We start from the raw sequence: 18,249 nt of genomic DNA, 5'->3' as shown, positions 1-18,249 counted from the left end.
ATAATTCTGCCCATACGAGTACTACATTGAAATCTTTGAAATTGTCATACTTATTCCTCAACTTGTTTTCGTTTTTATTATTTCTACTTTTAAAATATATTTGAAATTAAAAATAAAAATTGCAAACTATGATAAAAAAAATGAAACTGAAACAAATTTTTACACAGTGTTTTTTTGTTGTGGCGACAATAATGGTAGCACGATGATTATTAAAGCAAAACAAAAAAAGAAAATAATTTTTAATAGTACAAATGTGCAACAAATAAGGCTAAGAACAACTTTCCTAATTTGACTTGTAAAAAAAAAAACAAGAAACCAAAAACATATCTTTTTTTTTTTTGTTTATGGTTCAACAACGTCATAAATCGTTATTAAAAAAGGGGTTTAATCACTTTATAATTATAAATTTAAAACAGTTAAGGTGACCATTTATTATTTATTTTTGATGGGCTACAATTATTTTGATGACCTAGGATGGACGTGGTTGCTTCTTATTTTTATTTACTTATATTTTCTAAAAAAAGAAATTTAAATTGAAAAAATTGAAATAGTTTAACTCTTAGCAGAATCGCGTCTGCAAATTACAAATGCAATAACTTTCATCAGTTTTAATCTTTCATATTGAAAAGACGAAAAAATTTTATCTTTAAATTACCATTATGATAGCCGTCGAAATACTATTTGTATATTTTTCTCATAGTACTACTTATGAGAGTTTTCATAACGGAGATCCTATAAATATGCAATTGAGTTTTTGAAATATTTCTCAAATATAATATTAACATTTCTATTCTTAAATGAGATCGTTTTAATTCCAAAAGAGAAAATTTTTAATTCATGAATCAAATGTTTAAAATTTTTATGTAGCGTTTAAGGACTACACATTTCTAACAAATTATTTAAAATTTTATAAATTTTTTTTTTTTTTCTAAAAAATTCTGCAATAGTGTTAGCTGATTTCAACAGTTATATTTATTATCCAATCAACGCCCGACTCAATGAAAACGTCAATATTATTTGTACTTTAGTGCACCCAGTTAGTTTATGCTTTGAAACTTTAATTTAAGAGCTTAGATTTAAAAACCTAGTGTTTTTCTAAATATGAGATAACTTTTAGCTTTAATTAAATTTAATTTACAATGAAATATCAAAAGAGAAAAATTGTTATCACACAAAAAAAACTACTCTAAAGAGATTTATACATCCTACATTTTATAATTTTCTTATATGATAAAAACATACATTATCAAAAGATTATGTTAATTATAAATAAAATTATTTGCACACATACTAAAATTTGCAATATGGTCACTTTCATTTTAATTCTATCAAATATAATCAGACATAATAAAAAATAAATTTTATTTATCATTTAGTTTCCAATAGTTGAATGCAATTTTTCAAATAAGAAAATAAATAAATCTAAAAATTTGATTTAATCATTTAATACTCTGTTAATATTTTTAAAAATAATACCAATGCAATAGAAATTTATTAACCGTGTAATAATGGCATATAAAAAAAAAGATTTTATCTGCTCACACATAAAATGCGTATTATTTAAACATTTAATTTTATTTGGAATTTTTAGTTATTTCCAGTAAATATTCCAATTATACGAATAATGTAGAACTGATATTAAGAAATTTATATGAATTCAAGAGAAGAACAAAATTATTTTAAAACAAAAAGATTTTGTTTGGTATTTAGCGACTTTTCCAAAGTTATAACCAAGATCTGGTCCAAACCAAGTTTTATTCGAAACTTAAAACTCTGTCTAAATTCGAAAATTGTCTAAATGAAAATTTAAAATACGCACAGATTCTAATGAAAAATCAAAAAGCGAAATTATGATTTCAAAATATTAGAGCTCCGATCCTGACCCAGACCCCGACCACAATTTCTTTTAAAATTTTTACCTATTTTCCAACTTTTATTGCGAATTTCTGTACATTGTATGTTATTAATATACATTTTTTCGGTTCTGTCTCAATAAACCGAATGGTGAAAAAATCTCAAAACTTCGATACCGTAACCCAACTTAAGTATAAGTAATTTCTAAAAGTAGTAAATTTTTCTAATGTATGTAATTTGACATCGATTAATTCATTACTTAAATTAACATATAAAAACATGCATAACATTTTGAGTAATATTGCATAATAGCAGTTTAAAAATTGTGTTGTAATTGTCACATGAACATCTTAAAAAATAGAACAAATACATGACGTAAAATAAATTAACCTTCAAAATTTTGGCGTTCAACAAAACGTGATAATACAATTAGAGGAGTTAAAATTATGAAAAAAAAAACAAGTTAAACATATAAACATAAAATTATTATTTTTTTTACCATGGCATTATTAATTTCTTTAAATCTTTGAATTTGTAAAATTATTTCATATTTTAATGTTTAAATTTTCAGTGTAAAATATGGAAAATTCGTTTAAGCTCTGGTTTGTTAAAATTTAAATGAATTTTATTGATTTAATATGTAAATATTACCTTACATATTTGATGTAAGGTAAGTAAATTTTATTACAGGTTGATTTACGCAAACGAGATTGATATCTCAAAGTTTCCATACAACTTGAATGTATTATACAAATATATGAAATATGAACGTACAAACAAAACCATTCTTCACAAATTGAAGTAAAATTTACCATTATTGCCTACAAAAATTATTTTATTAAATCAAATTTGACAATATTTATTTTTAGTACATTTTCAATTTTTTGTATTGTCTTTTAAATTTTTTGTTCGATTCAATTAAAGAATCGAATTTATTGAATTCATAATATTATTTATTTAAAATAAAAATACACAATGTACATAAAACATATGTAGTATTTTTTTCTTATTTCTCTTATTTTACATACTAACATGCAAGACGTATACAAATTCAATTCAAATGCCAAAATTGATTTGGACAGAACGTTTATATAATTAAGCAAAAAGGTAAAAAGCGGCAAAATCAATATAAAAAGCATAAAATAACATTCTATAGAAACGTAATTTGAAGCACTAAGGTCAAATATCCAGCACTCAATTAATCGAATATAATGTATATTTTACGTATTTGTATATTTTTCATATTGTAAATGGAAAAATAAAAAAAATTTAAGTAAATAAAAATAATAAATACACAATTGTGTTTTTTGTTTTCCATTTTTTTCCCTCTGATTTTTCATACATATGTATATTTGTGAGGAATCGATAATATACAAATAAAAAGTCAATAAAGAACTCTCATACAATAGAACTCTAAAATTCACGTAAAGAACAACTAGCAGCACAATATGAGTAAAATATCAAAAGTGGTGCTCACGTTCTGCTCGACAACATACATATACAAACATTATTACATATGCAAACATTATTTTATATAGAGTATTTAAATAAAAATTAGTGTTCAATAAATGCAGTTCAGTCTGTATTCATAATTTGAAGTAATTTTAAAATTAATTATCCGAAATTAAAATGTTAAACTTTATAAAGATGAGATTAATTTGTTACCCACCTTAATACTAGCAATATTGTCTCAAAACGGCCTACAACGTATTTAAATTTTTTTATCCATTGATTTAATAGTTATTATAAGTTATATTGATTTATAGCTTTTATAACTAGTGAATTAATTAAACAAACGTTCTTTTATGCAAAAAAAATTTCAAACTTTAAACCCAAAAAGTTAGCTCTTTTAACCTTTAAAATGTCAGACCGTATTGGTTAAAGTCTAAGATAAAATAGTATGAATTATTAAAAAATTGCCTTTAAACAGAATAACGTTTAGACTATGTGCGGTACAAAATAATCTTTCTGATCAATTTTTTTGAAAATTTCTCTTAATCTCTCTAATCGTCTTGGTATAGTTGTGGAATATAACAAGAACGCAACTCTCTTGCAGTTATACACTTCGAAAGTTGTAAAAACGAAATTATCTTTAAGTAGTTGGTAAATTTTAGCAAATCTTTCTGTTTCACTTGAGATTAAGATTTTACAAATAAAATCGATTTCAGAATCAATACGTTATAACTCTTGTTCTCAGATCTAAACTCATTATCTACACATGCATTCAATGAACATTTACATACATAGTATTATTATATTGCAATCCAGTGATTTTATCTTTTTGCACAATTATTGTTATTTAATTTCTATAACAGGAGGCTGGTACACTTATTTAAATATCACACATTATAATATTATTGTCTAAAATTTTATATAGTAAAATCATGTTTTTCATTATGAAGGATAACAAAAATTACAATATGCATTTATGTAAATTGAATGTTGACATTTGTAAATTTTGTATAGCATTAAATTGCATCATCAGTCTGACAATAAAATAACAATATTTTAATTGAAAGGAAAACAAAATTGAAAACAAAAGTTTGTCTACGTGAAGTAATTTTAAAAATTTTCAAAAATTTCAATAGCTTGCATTAACCGTTTCCAAATTGTAAGAAAAAGCCTATAAAATCTATAAGTCTTCCAGTAACTTCATATGGAATGAAATATTTGCATTTCTTTTTTGAAATATAATGAAATATTTCAATTCCAATTGACTTATAGTGTTTTCAAGTATTAATCACATTAAAATCGTATTCATACAGTAAAATGTCTTTTATTCCAATTTACTTTCTTTATTTGTAATCAACATTATTCCAAACGTACATTGATATAACTAGGATATACTTACATACAAACGTTCTTTCTTATATATTTTTCAATGTTTAACCAACTCAACTCTAATTAATACCACCGCAGTTTACAGTTTCTTTCCATAAATCTTTAACCACTTAGCTGTATTTTTAACTTATACGACAAAATATACGACAAAATCTGCGATGATTGTTTAAATATCACATTAATAATATCCAATACTTTACATGAAAATTCAACAATTTGTTAAGAAAATTATAACCAAAGTAAAGATCAGATGATCGTTGTTCCAAACTTCCATAAAAAATTAATTGTCGCCATTTTAGTTTTATGAGATCTGACAGTAAATCTAACGAGAATAGAGTAATTTTTATTATTTGTAATTCACACAAAGTTTGATGTCAAACAAGTTTACAAATACGACTTTCATCAAACTTAGGTTAAATGTGTAATTTATAAATAGTAATTAAAAAAATTTTACAAGATTAAGTGAAAATAAACGCCACTTTCATTATAATCAACTTAATATTTATTACAATTTTACACATTTCTCGAAACGTATGTATATGTATGTATTAAAATAATAAATTCATATTATGAAATATTAAGTTATTCTCCTAAAATTTATTATAATTACCACAAATTCAGTGTTGTGGTGAAAATATTAAAGGAAATCATTATAACAAAATATTTTATCAATATTTTAACAATATACATATAAATATACACAAACTTGAAAAAATCCAACCGCTTAAATATGATTTCAAAGAAAATATTTTCATTCAATTTTTAATTTTATAAAAAAGAATCTCGAGAAATGAATAATCGAAGAAATAAATACATAAATCAACCGCAACCCAAAAAAAAAAAAACCAAAATTTTAATATTAAAAATTTCCACAAAATGTTTAAATATTGAAATATTAATTTGTAAATATACAAAATATTTCACGTTTATGTCAATATTTTTTTCAATTATCACAACATTTTATCAATTTTTAAACTTTACAAAATGAAATATGAATGAAAAGGAATACAAATACTATACACAAACATTACATACTTATATATACAGTAAATTAATTGCATTTTCTGCACTTTATCTCATTCAATTTAACAGAATTTTTTATAAAATAATAAATTTATTGAAGTAAAGGAACAAAAATAAAATAAAAACATTAATCGGGACAATGAGACAAATTGCTGAAATATCCATTAAAAATTTTCTGATGAGAACCATAACCACGAATAAAAATTTTACACATAATGAAAAATTTAATTTTAAATCTTTTTTAAACATAAAAAGAAATATTTACACATATTATAATAAATAAAAAAATATCAAAAAATGAATGTTATATATGTATAGCTTAAACCCCCAATTGTGAATAAGTAAATCGTTTTCCCATATAATGAATCCCTATATAGTATAATAGGCACTTTCATATAGAAATTGAATTTCTATTGCATTTAATACAGTTCAGGTGTTATTCCAATAAACTGCTCAGTAAAACAAGATCTCAAGACGTAAAATATTTAAAAATATTCTAAGAAATTTGGTATCAAATTTTTTACACAGAGTAACTTGATAATTTGTCTTAATATGAATTTCCAGAGAAAAAATTGTTATTTTCATTATTAGATTAAACTTGTGAATCGTTGGGGCTAGTATTAATAAATTAACAGTTTTATTATTTTAAAGTTAAAATCGAATTTTTATAGAGCAATCATAATAGATTTCTTATATATCCCAATTTCCAAGAGATTGAAAATTTTGTTGTTATTATTTTAAATTTACCCATATATGAAATTTAATACGAAAACAATGACACTGTCGCTTTACCTTTCACATCAGCTGCTAATAATATAAACATTAGATTTAATTTAAAGTATATTTACTACCTACAATATGATATAAATGAAATACAAATATAATAAGGTAAAAAAACTAACGAAAGTATTACAAAATAATCTAAAATTCTATTCTATATAAATTTGGAACAAAATTATATTTTCAATGGCTCGTTAACCTTTATAACCATCATGAAACTAGAAAATAAAAGTAATACTAAAACACATGCATATATTCACATATTAATACCCATATTATATTTATTCAATATTATTCTCAATAAATTTTCTTTTGAACTTTTTAATGCAATTATTTTACAACAACTGATTCATATATACATATTCTTAGCAATATCTAAATGAAAAAGTAAATAAATACACATATATATAGTCAATATTGAATTCATTTTCTTCGGAACAAAATATTAAATAATGGGTAATTCTAATAATTTATATAAATAATACAGATATCATATTAAATTTTTATGATTTTAACAATAAAATTTTATTAGAAATTTATTTTCCGCACACCTCTTTAACCTTATACGATATACAAAAAAAACTCTGTATGCAACACTAAAAATTCATCATATTACGATCTAACAGTCTATAGAATACGATAGTAATAATTTAATAAAATTTCGGAAATTATATGTATGAAATTTTCGCTTTATATATTCTTCCAATAAAAAAAAAATTGCAACAAAAAAAATAATAAAATTTCAACTTTGTTTTAGAAAAAATTTTTTAGTATATTACAAAAATATGTGCAAAATTATAGCCAAACAATTTATTTTCAAGTTCATCGGACCAAATTTTATTACACATATATAGTTTTCCAAAAAAAAAAAATTAATATAAAATATTCGTATATTACGAGTATATTAATAAAAGTAACAATGAAAATAATTAATTAATAGAAATAAATAAAAACTGAAATATATTTAAAAACAAAAAATTCAAAATTTTATGTATAAGAAAAATTTGATATTTTAGTTTTCTCATTTTAATTTTCATTGTTCATACAGATCTTTTCATACAGATTGTATGAACAACATAATGAAATTTTCACCGAAATAAAGTTTCAGTTGTATTCAACACAGAAATGCTTGGCCTCGTGTTTAACCAATGGCAAAATATTTAGTAATATATTATTTTCCTTAAAAATTGAAGGTTTCTTTAAATTCTTTAGTTTCCAATGCATGTTAAAAGAACTAAAACCAAAAATAAGCAATTTAAGAATTTAAAAATGAAGAAATGCATTTAATAATAGTCTTTATAATTATGAGGCCATGTTGAACAACTCAACAGTAGAAATGAACATAAAAATAAATGAACACAATTTTCATATTTTTCAGTTATTGAAATATACACATACAGAATTAAAAAAACATATTAATTAATTTTTAACTTATTATTTAAATATTTAAACATTTTATGGTATAATTATGTCATGAATATTTTTCTAACGACAAAATTAGCAATAATTTTCTATAAAAAATAAAAAAAATGAGAAAAAATAGAGTTGACCGAATCAACTCTATGATACTCGTATAAATTTTTTATCCTATGTTCCAATAAATATGCCACAGCTGACTATCGGATAGACTACGACTGCAAGTTGCCATATTACTATATTAATTTATGAAAAATTTCAGTACTAATTTTCAATATTTTCTAAGATATGACAAAACTAATATTGAAGTTGTATGTACCCTACTTACATATTTACTTATGCGAAGTTTCAATACTACAGCTTTAACAGTTTCTAAGATATAGCCAAATAACTTTTGAAGTTGTATGACAGCTACCCGAACCAGTACCCCGATCGTATCTAATTTAAATAGGGTTTTAACATTTACTATATAATAAATAACATTTACTATAATAAATAACATTTACTATAATAAATTTGTGAAAATTTGGTGAATTTAGCTCAATTAGTTTTTGAGTTATCGGTGGGATGGACGGACGGCCGGACAGACAGACAGACAAAGCTAAATCGACTCAGAATTCGACGCTGATCAAAAACATACACTTGAGTATATATCTAAGACCATTATTTCTTAGCGTTACAAAAGGTAAGGCAAATTTAGTATAACCTTCGAACATACGTTCGTACGGATATAAACACCGGAAAGGTATCGTCAGTAGATTACATTCACAATATTATGTTCCTTGCAAATACACAGAAACAAACTCAAAAGGTTTTAAAACAGATCATTAACACAATAATGTTCTACATATGATTTCAAACTATACAATATAATTCAAATTAATTCAAGTCTAAGAGACTATTAACGAATACGTTAAATGCTAGCATTTTTAATGTCAATTTCATTGTACAAATACACTTGCAGAATTGCTGAATACATAATTTTCTTGGCATAAATATGGTAAATCAACTTTGGCCATTTTACGGCAAATTAACCATCTAAATTATAAGAACAACACTGTACTTGTTTTGCTTCTCAAATGAAATAAATGTGATGGGCAAAATTTCCTGCAATAGTTGTATAATTTCTTTTGATAGTATAAGAGCGCAAAACCTTTCTAATTTGTTAAACGAATTCTCATATTTTGTAATTTAAGAACTTTCTACTTTATCCAGTATTGTAGTTCAAATAAATTATTTTACATATTATTATAAGTAAACTAAAAAATTTTACATATGATTATGTACATCACACTCAAAAAATTAAACGGTAACAAAATTAAATAGGAAAAATTAAAAAGGGTTGAGCATTTTTTTTAATACGCAACGATGATTTCCTATCAATAGAATTGATTATTAGCTTTTTATTTTATTATGAATAAGCACGGCACTTAAAAAAAATTGTGTTTACTTATTTAATTTTTATTTATTTATTGATACGAGTATTTGATCGCAAAAAAAAATTGTTATTTTGGTAGTGAAATAAATAAAACCATGACGTAATATTACTGTAGTTAGACTATACAGGGTGTTTCGCATAAAATGGGAAATAATTTCTGGGATGATTTTTTGATCCAAAAATTGCATGGGTGTGGTGTATATATGTAACTACACTCGTTTTCGAACTACAGCGTGTTAATAAAAAGAAGCACCAGATTTTTCCTGCATATAAATAAATGCTCATAGCTTTGGAATCATGCGATATGGAATAAGCATCGGGGTCTTGTTTTGCAGGTGATTAATTGCTCTTTATTCTATATTATATCGGCTTTATAATTAATTTGATTTAAGCCATAGTTTTCAAGATAAAGCTCGTCAAAATCTGAATAAATATATATTATATACATATTATATTTTTTTAATTTTTTTAAAAAACACGAAAAATTTAATTTTTTTTTTTTCGATGCACTACGAGTGCTAAAAGTTAACCCACATAAAATTTTCCTCACCAAATATTTTTAGTTTAGTATGTATAATAAGAAATTTGTATATAATTTGGTTTACATAATATAGTTATATATAGTTTATGTTTATAGTTATATTTTATATACGACTATTTGCTATAAAAAATACATGACAGTTATATAAAATTTCCTAAATATATAATAATTTTCTAACTATAAGAAAATCCCTCGCATTTGTTATGTTTCTGAAAAGTGGAGAAATGTTTTAGTTATGCACGGTAAAATAAGAAAATTATTAATACTATATTTTATTATCGAGTAACAAAAATTAAAGTTGAATCAATAAGCTACAAAAGATAATCTACTGATATTTTTAATTTTAAATTCTAAATTTTAAAGTCAAGACTATTTAATAAGACATGCTCAAAGAAATTTCCTTTAATTGATAATAACCTTTTTTTGTAACACTCCCAAAAAAAATTCAGAATTACAAAGTATTTCATTGCATACTTGAAACTTTGCTTATTTCAATGTCGGCAATAATACCAGTCCTGCATACTCGATTTAAGATTTATAATCTTATACCAATTAAATCTAAAATATTGTTATTATATAAGGTCCGCCAATCAATTAAGTTATCTATATATAAACAATACTTGAAACACAATAAAGTACCTAAATACAAGTATAGATTACCTGTATACCATTACATAACTTGAAATTATTTTCTCAAATCTTGACAAAGTTTTTCTAAAACATTTAGACTTCAACGTATTTCTAACAAGTATTGCAAGTATTTTATTGAATTGAAAAGTGTTATATACATATCTATTCAATCATTTTGGTTGAACAAAAATAACAAAGATATGTGTAAATTCAAAAATACAAAGTTTGAATTGTAAACAATGATTAACATGAAATTTTCCTTAATCCAATTCAATTCTTATCAATATTAATAGAGTATAAATTTAATTGATAGAGTACATAGTTGGTATAGATAGGCAGACTATCATAAGAAAATTATGATAAAAATCTGATTCGACTGAAAAATCCGGTGTAAACAAAAATTTGACTCAATTTTTTTTTATTTAAAAATATAAAAAAAACCAAATATAATTTTGATGACTACAAAAAAAACAAATGTTCATTTAAAAATATCAGACAATAAAATTCTTAAAAAGAATAATGAACAATTAAAAATTTTAACGAACTGGCATTCTGACGTACTAGATTGGGAATTAAACAATAGACGATTCGATTTAAATATTATTAATAATTATATTTTTAACTCATTCTTATATAGCAAAAGGTACATACTTACTTATAATTTCCATTTTTTCATAAATGTTTGTATGTACAAAATATTATTCTGGTTCTCAACTGGATGAAAATAATTTATCCAATATATCCAATACAATAGACTTTAATCCATAATATTTTTGAACACAATTTAAATTTAATATTCGGTTGTGGTGTTTTTGTAAAAATTTCGTAAATAGTGTATTGAAATGAGTATTCTATGTGATTTCTATATTAAATTTTTTACGATATAAAATTATTCAATTGAATATTCTGAAAATATTTTAATTTATCAGCAATTTAACTAATCAGAAAAGGAGTAGCTTTCTACCGAAATTAATAATTAACTTTTTAATCAAATTATTGCCTAATTTACAACAATTATGATAACAATTTTATTTCACATATTTTTCAAAAAAACTTAATTAATAAATCAATTAAAAATATCATTTTATTAGATTTTATCTTATATTAAACACCAAATTATAACTCAAAAGAAATTTTGAAATATTTGCGTATTTGACAAACATTTGAAAGTTGCTATCAAATTTTATAAAGGTCACAATATTTTTTTAAAACAATTCACAATATTTTATTAAAATGGTAACATTAAAAAATTTATTTGTGTATTAATTGACTTAAATATTACTTCAATGTTTATTTTAAAATATCAGACCACATATAAATAATATATGATATATATAGACATATGTATATATGCATGTATTATAAATAAATATAACTTAACATTTTCATAGAAAAAATTATGTATTATAGAAAATATTATGATTTCTATTAAAAATAATTTGAAAATTTCAATTTAAAAAACCGGTAACATAATTTTTTACATACTCGTATATAGGTGAATAGTGAAACACGGTTTAATTGAAACTAAACTAAAAAGAAAAAATCGCAATCAACAAGTTCAAAATCGTATATATAAAGCAATAAAAATGAAAAATGAAAAAAACAGAAAGAAAAAATAAAAAAAAAATACAATGGATGATAGACTTGAAAACTCAAATGAGGTAGAAAAAGATATACAGGAAAATAATATTATACAAGAATAAAAATTTAAAAAAATAAAATTACATTTCCGTTAACTATAGGATATTTTGACAATGTTATTTGTTTGACATTAAAAATTTTGACAGCGTCAACATTATATCACTTAAATTATACAAACGCAATTCAGCGGTTGAGTAAGTGAAGAACATATTTTAACAGAATTTTATTCATATTTCGAAGAAAGTCAGAAATTAAAATGAAGTGAATTTAATTGTTTTGTAATAACAAGCTTGGTTTTTATGGCCAAATTTGATAGAACAAAGTTAGTTAAAGGGTTAATTGTAAAATACATTTTAAATAAAGGTCAAATTCTATACTTTTTACGAAAACAAAAATTTTTTACTTTAGACACAAAATATTTGGTTTTTCAAATAAATTTTATTATAATTGCTAGGATTTATTGTATTAAGGTACAATTAAATAAAGTTTTTGACAAAAGTGCAATACAAAATAAAATACTTCTTCCAAATTAACTGGCAATTCTATAACAACTACATAAATTATAATAATCAAATTAAATAAATTGCAAATAAATAAGTTATAAGTGTGTAGAGAAGAAACCAAAAAGAAAAGCATACTAAGAATAATACACAAATAAAGAATAAACAAACAAAATAAGTAACCTTTATTGTAGCAAAACAAAATTTTCAATTATTAACTCTCAAGTTCTTTATTTAATTTATAGACTTAAATTTGCGAATATAAAAGTGTACACTACACATTGAAAGTACTCGTAAAATTGCAATTTCAATTTAAAAATCCACAACAACAAATTATAACTACTCTGGTTAGTACATATAATATTTTGTAAAATTTTGTTATTGTGAATTAATTTATGAACTAACTCTATAGAGTCTTCTTCTAGTATTTGTTCTCTTGTTCTCTTTTTTCAATATTCTCCCCGTTTACACTGTTTAAGTAGGCAGTGGTAAACTATAGTATGCACTATAAATATAATTTTGCCACATTTTAAATTTCAGAACTATGATTGTAATTTTTCTGCAACAGTGTTTTCGTGTTAGTATTTAAAATTTTGTATACATAAGATAATCATAATTTATACTTCTAATGTTGTTATCAAAATAATTGTATTTTAAAAAAAAAAAAATTTACAAGTGCAAAACCGTGTTTCGAGAAAATAAAATTTGAAAATTAGGGCTCAGGCAGAAATGAAATTTTTAGATTTGTCACTGCTTGATTATTTATTTGTTTTCTATAAATCGCATACAATTATCCAATCAAACAGCTTGTAATTTTTTACAAACTGATTGCAATTTTTAGTTAACGCAACCAATTTAAATTGACGAAATAATTTAGTCGCTTAGATAAACGCGGAACTATTTTACAATCAAGCAGTAATTGCAAAACTAAGAATTGCATATTTTTCTGAAACCTTAGATGAATTTTTTAGAAACGCTGCTGCTTTTCAAATTTTTTGTGCAACTTTTGATCTCAATTAGGTCCTCTTCATTAATCAAATTTCGGTACAATATATGCAGAACTAAAATTTAATTTTGTTTCTAAAAATTCCGAAGCATAGTTTTGGAAAATTGCAAACTTAATTTGGGAGAATAACTTTATACTTGCAAATTTGAAAAAGAAGTACACTCAAATACACTAAAATTCAAAATAAACTTCCAATTGTTCACAATTATTTAACAATAGAATTGAAAATTTCATCCATTTCTTTTCACCCATTAATAATTTTTGCATTCCAATAACCTATGACAAAATATATTAAAATTATTATTTAAAATTTAAAACGACAACACTTTTATATAATGGTAAATAGTTGGGAAACCAAAAACCAGACACTATCTAAAATAAAATGTAAAAAAAAAAAATTAATTTTGCATGCATACAAAGAAAATTATGAAAAAGAAAATCAAAATAGAACAAACCACAAGTCATAAGCTGTTTTAAATATACGATATTAAGGTTCACAGTGCACAATAAGTAAAACGAGTAACAGAAAAGAAAATAAATGTGCATGTAACCAACATTAATTATTGTAACAAAAGAAAATAACGAAAATAACAGGTGATTCCAAACCTTGAAATTTTGTATGTGTTGTGTACATAAAAATATTAAATGGTTTGTGAAAGAGGAAAAAAGAAGAATTAGCATTGAAGAACTGGCAATTTTTAGTATTTTTTTAATTTTTTTATTGCATGTTTTATTATGTTGCATTTTAAGGGTATCCATAACAGTAGACACGCTTTAACATTTGTTTTGCATAATTTTATAACTTTTTATACAGATTTTGTTATATTTTTGATATACCATATATAATACTAAACATCTCCTTATATTTGCAATAAAATTAACAAGAAATCAACCATTACAGAAATCTGATTTGCAGCTGAAACCTGAATCACTGAACAGTGGATAATTCATCAAATATCCAAACTAGACCGCCATTCAGATGTTCATGGATACTAGTACTGCTGAAATTTTAAATACAAATGTAAAGACGGATCCACACACCCACTTCTCTCTAAAAATAGTTTAATGGTATTTCTTTCTATCGATTTGTGAAATGTAGTTCAATTACAAGATCTCTCTTATTTCATGCAGTGCGGTCGGTAAATAGCAGTAAAACAAACCTGTCTACTTATGAAAAGAGTTAAAACAGACTGATTTATTATGACACCATGAAATTTTTCATAACAACTTGCTTGATTCATAAACAGATTTTGGATTACCAAACAAATGTCATTATCGACATCTTATGAGCTAGTTTCTAGAACATAATATTGTTTTACTTGTGAATATTTGAGCAGTATAGACATACATACGCTACGCAAAACTATAAGTATTGAGAGAAACCATATAATTTAATTTTTATATTTTGAAATATTTTTAGGTTATAAGTTTTAAGGCATTCATTATTTTTCATAGCAAAAGACATGTTATGAAAATTGAATTTTTTACTAGAAAATTAAGTGAACTTTTTTTTTTACGACTTTCGTATTAAAAATTATGCTGTATGTTCTTTTTCCCGCATTTTTTAAACAAATTTGCAATGCACCAAAACTTCATTGCCGGAAACCAAACGGATTCTAAAGAAATTCAGTCATACATTGCCTGATTAAATGTTCACATCAGTATTCACAAAATCGAATTCATTTTAACAATAATTGCTTACAAATTACTTTTCATTTTGTAAATGAATAAAGTATAATTTTTGTAATTAACAGTGTATAAAGGAATAATTAATAATATTTTTAATAAATTTTAACATTATTAAAGCGTTAAAATTTTAAAAATGCTTATGAATTTTTAACAAACCATATTAAAAACTTGTAGATAATTAAAAATAAATACCTAGAAAATCAAAATTATTTGTAATTTTATTCAACAGTTGGACCGGAAACTATAAAAATTAGGAAAATAAAGAAAATTTGTAGAGTGGATTTTTAAGATATTAAAACAGTTCTCACTCCTTTACGAATAGATGAGATGTTATTATGTATTTATATGACATTTTAAGTACTAGCAAGCGTAATGCTTATTCGAAATCATTACGAATTCGGAACAGACTTATTAGAAATCATTTCGAATAAGCATGTATGGTTAGAGACCGGAATACATTGGAAATCAAGTTAAAATATTCTGCTAAATCCATTGAAAAACAATTCTGGAAAATTTTTAATATTAATGAATGAAAAAATACACGATTAACAATATCAACGTCAAACTTTGTGCAAATTTACAAATTCGTACACTGTTGACATAACATGTATAATATTATAATCGAATTTTCGTAATGAATATGTGGAAATGCAAAGCAGCCTATGGCTAATCAACTCTTTAAAGAACTTTGGTTTACAATAGGCTTTAACTTTTACCAAAATTCAACAAATATTTTTATTAGGTCTCCTTTTAGCTATTATATGCACTCCAAACCATAAAAAATTACGAAAATTCTATTCTATGCTAAAATAAATTTATAGAACGTTCTAATGTTGTGAGTAGATTAATTATTTAAAAAAAAGGAATTAAATTAAATTGATTTCCTAGAATTTCTCATTTTAACCTTTCCCACCTTTATTTCAAATTTTATTTTTTTGCTCCGCCTCTTAATGATAACAAATTATTACTACCATCCTTAACCACAGTTTAATGTGTTCCTCATTTTTTTAATTTTCAATTATGAGCTCATATGATTCAAAATTAACTAAAATATATTCACATACATTATTTAATTCATAAAACAATCAACTTAAATTTTTAATGTTTAAAAATTAATTTAATTAATTTTTACTCTTACGAGTACAAATATTTTTAAAAAATATAGAAGAAACGAAAATCACAGACCATTTTTCCGACTACTTTTATTCTTTTCTCTTTCCGCAGAAAATTATCGACCACAAAAAAAAATGTTAATTTTTCATTTTTAAAGCTGCAAAAAAAAAAAAGAAAAGAGTTATGAATGAGAAAAACATTTTCCAAAGAGCTTACAATTTTTATTTTTTCGTTTATGACGTTATTCATTGAATTATTTGAAATGTCCTCTTTTTCAATTCGCCTAAGAAAATCTGACAAATTTTGCATTTTTTTAGATTGAAAGCGAAAAAGTTTACACAATGAACTTTTATAATAAGCAGTAACGTGTGTAATAGTATTAGTAAAACTAAAGTGTAGTTGTTTGCCTTCATTATACTGATTCTTATAACAATAACTAATGAAAATTCCTTTATACAAATGCAGAACAGATGAATGACGTGATTAAAGGAACGAGTCAAGACAAAAAAAATAAAAAAAATTTTCGAATAACTCGAACCAGTGACCTACAACTCACTAGGTAGAACGCTCTACCAACTGAGCTACAAAGGCATAAAGATATTACCGGCAAATCGCTCTTCTCATTGCTTTACAGCATTTCTAATCGGTCAAATAATAATACTGTTTTGTAAAGTTGCAGTGTCAAAAGTTTGGACCAAAATTATTAAAAAGAGCTTAAAATGTAAAAGTAAAACTAAAATCTACACTGTTAAGAACTTAACATCGAATGTTTTGTTGGCAATCACTCCTTTGTTAAAAAAATTTTTTTTCAAAAAATACATTATCTGGAGCTACACGCTATAGAAACTAAGTCTTTCATATTAAGTTCCAATCTAATTATTTCTTTCTAAAAGATGCAATGAACTAAAAACTTAACAGCTAATTAGGAAAATGTCGTAATAATTTAAATTATCCCCTGATCCTATAATAAACAAGCATTAAGAAATCATATTAAACAATTTTTCTTTGCAAAAATCCATTGAATTTTTTTAATAGCAGTACAGAAAACAAATTGAAAAAAATTCTGAAATGACCATTCTTTTCTTTCTTTTTCCTTCTTATATTAAATCAATTTTCTTTCCCTATCTTTCTTTTCTGAATTGCCTTAAATTTTGAAGTTATGAAAAAAGACTTTTAATAGCTTTTTACCATCTTTATCACAATTACTTTTCTTTATTAATATACAAAAAAAATTGCAAAAAATAAAATAATAATTTGGTTTTTTTTTTCTTCTGAAGAATACGGCATTCATTTAAAAAACCGCAAAGCAATAAGTTGTACCAACCAAATAGCAACTAGTTTATAAGGAACCTGCAAAAAAATTCTAAATAGAGAAGTTCTTCTTTAATACCATCAAAAAATGAGGAAAAAATTCAATTATGATTACTAGAAAATAACAAAGAGAGAAAAAAAATTAAACGATGTTTAAAATGAGGCGATTAACACGTTCATGTAGATTTTTCGCTTTAAAATTTAAAGGCAAAAAGAAAAAATGGGGAAAAAAATTAATTGAAAATATTTTGTGTTTTTATAGATCAGTGCTAAGGAACCTTTTCATTAACAGGTTTAATTTCATTCATAATTATTTTTTAAATACTAGTTCACCATATCTCTTGTCCAATACTCAGGTACGTTAACTGTTGCAATAGCAAGCAATGATTTTGCAATGTATTTTCAAAGGGATTCGCAATTGGACATAGCTTCTTGTGGCTATATACTCGTAGAAAGGAAAACTTCT

The 18,249-nt window shown here is 23.7% G+C and overlaps 1 protein-coding gene across 2 annotated transcripts in view; it reads right to left on the bottom strand.

Annotated features, from left to right (window-relative positions):
- LOC129609045 (serine-rich adhesin for platelets) overlaps nt 1-11,214 on the bottom strand; it is a 58,134-nt gene extending 46,920 nt beyond the window's left edge. For both annotated transcript variants that reach the window (XR_008696930.1, XM_055520899.1), the window contains exon 1: nt 11,179-11,214. Coding sequence is in view for 1 of the 2 variants with exons in the window: in XM_055520899.1 (XP_055376874.1) it covers nt 11,179-11,191 (13 nt within the window). In the remaining variant the exon portion in view is untranslated. The remainder of the gene's footprint in view (nt 1-11,178) is intronic.
- Between the last annotated feature and the right edge of the window lie 7,035 nt (nt 11,215-18,249).

Source organism: Condylostylus longicornis, unplaced genomic scaffold (genome assembly GCF_029603195.1).
Source record: "Condylostylus longicornis isolate FDR11 unplaced genomic scaffold, ASM2960319v2 ptg000038l, whole genome shotgun sequence".
Lineage (NCBI taxonomy): Eukaryota > Metazoa > Arthropoda > Insecta > Diptera > Dolichopodidae > Condylostylus > Condylostylus longicornis.
Note: the sequence above shows the minus strand (reverse complement) of the source record. Positions and strands in the feature narration are given on the sequence as shown.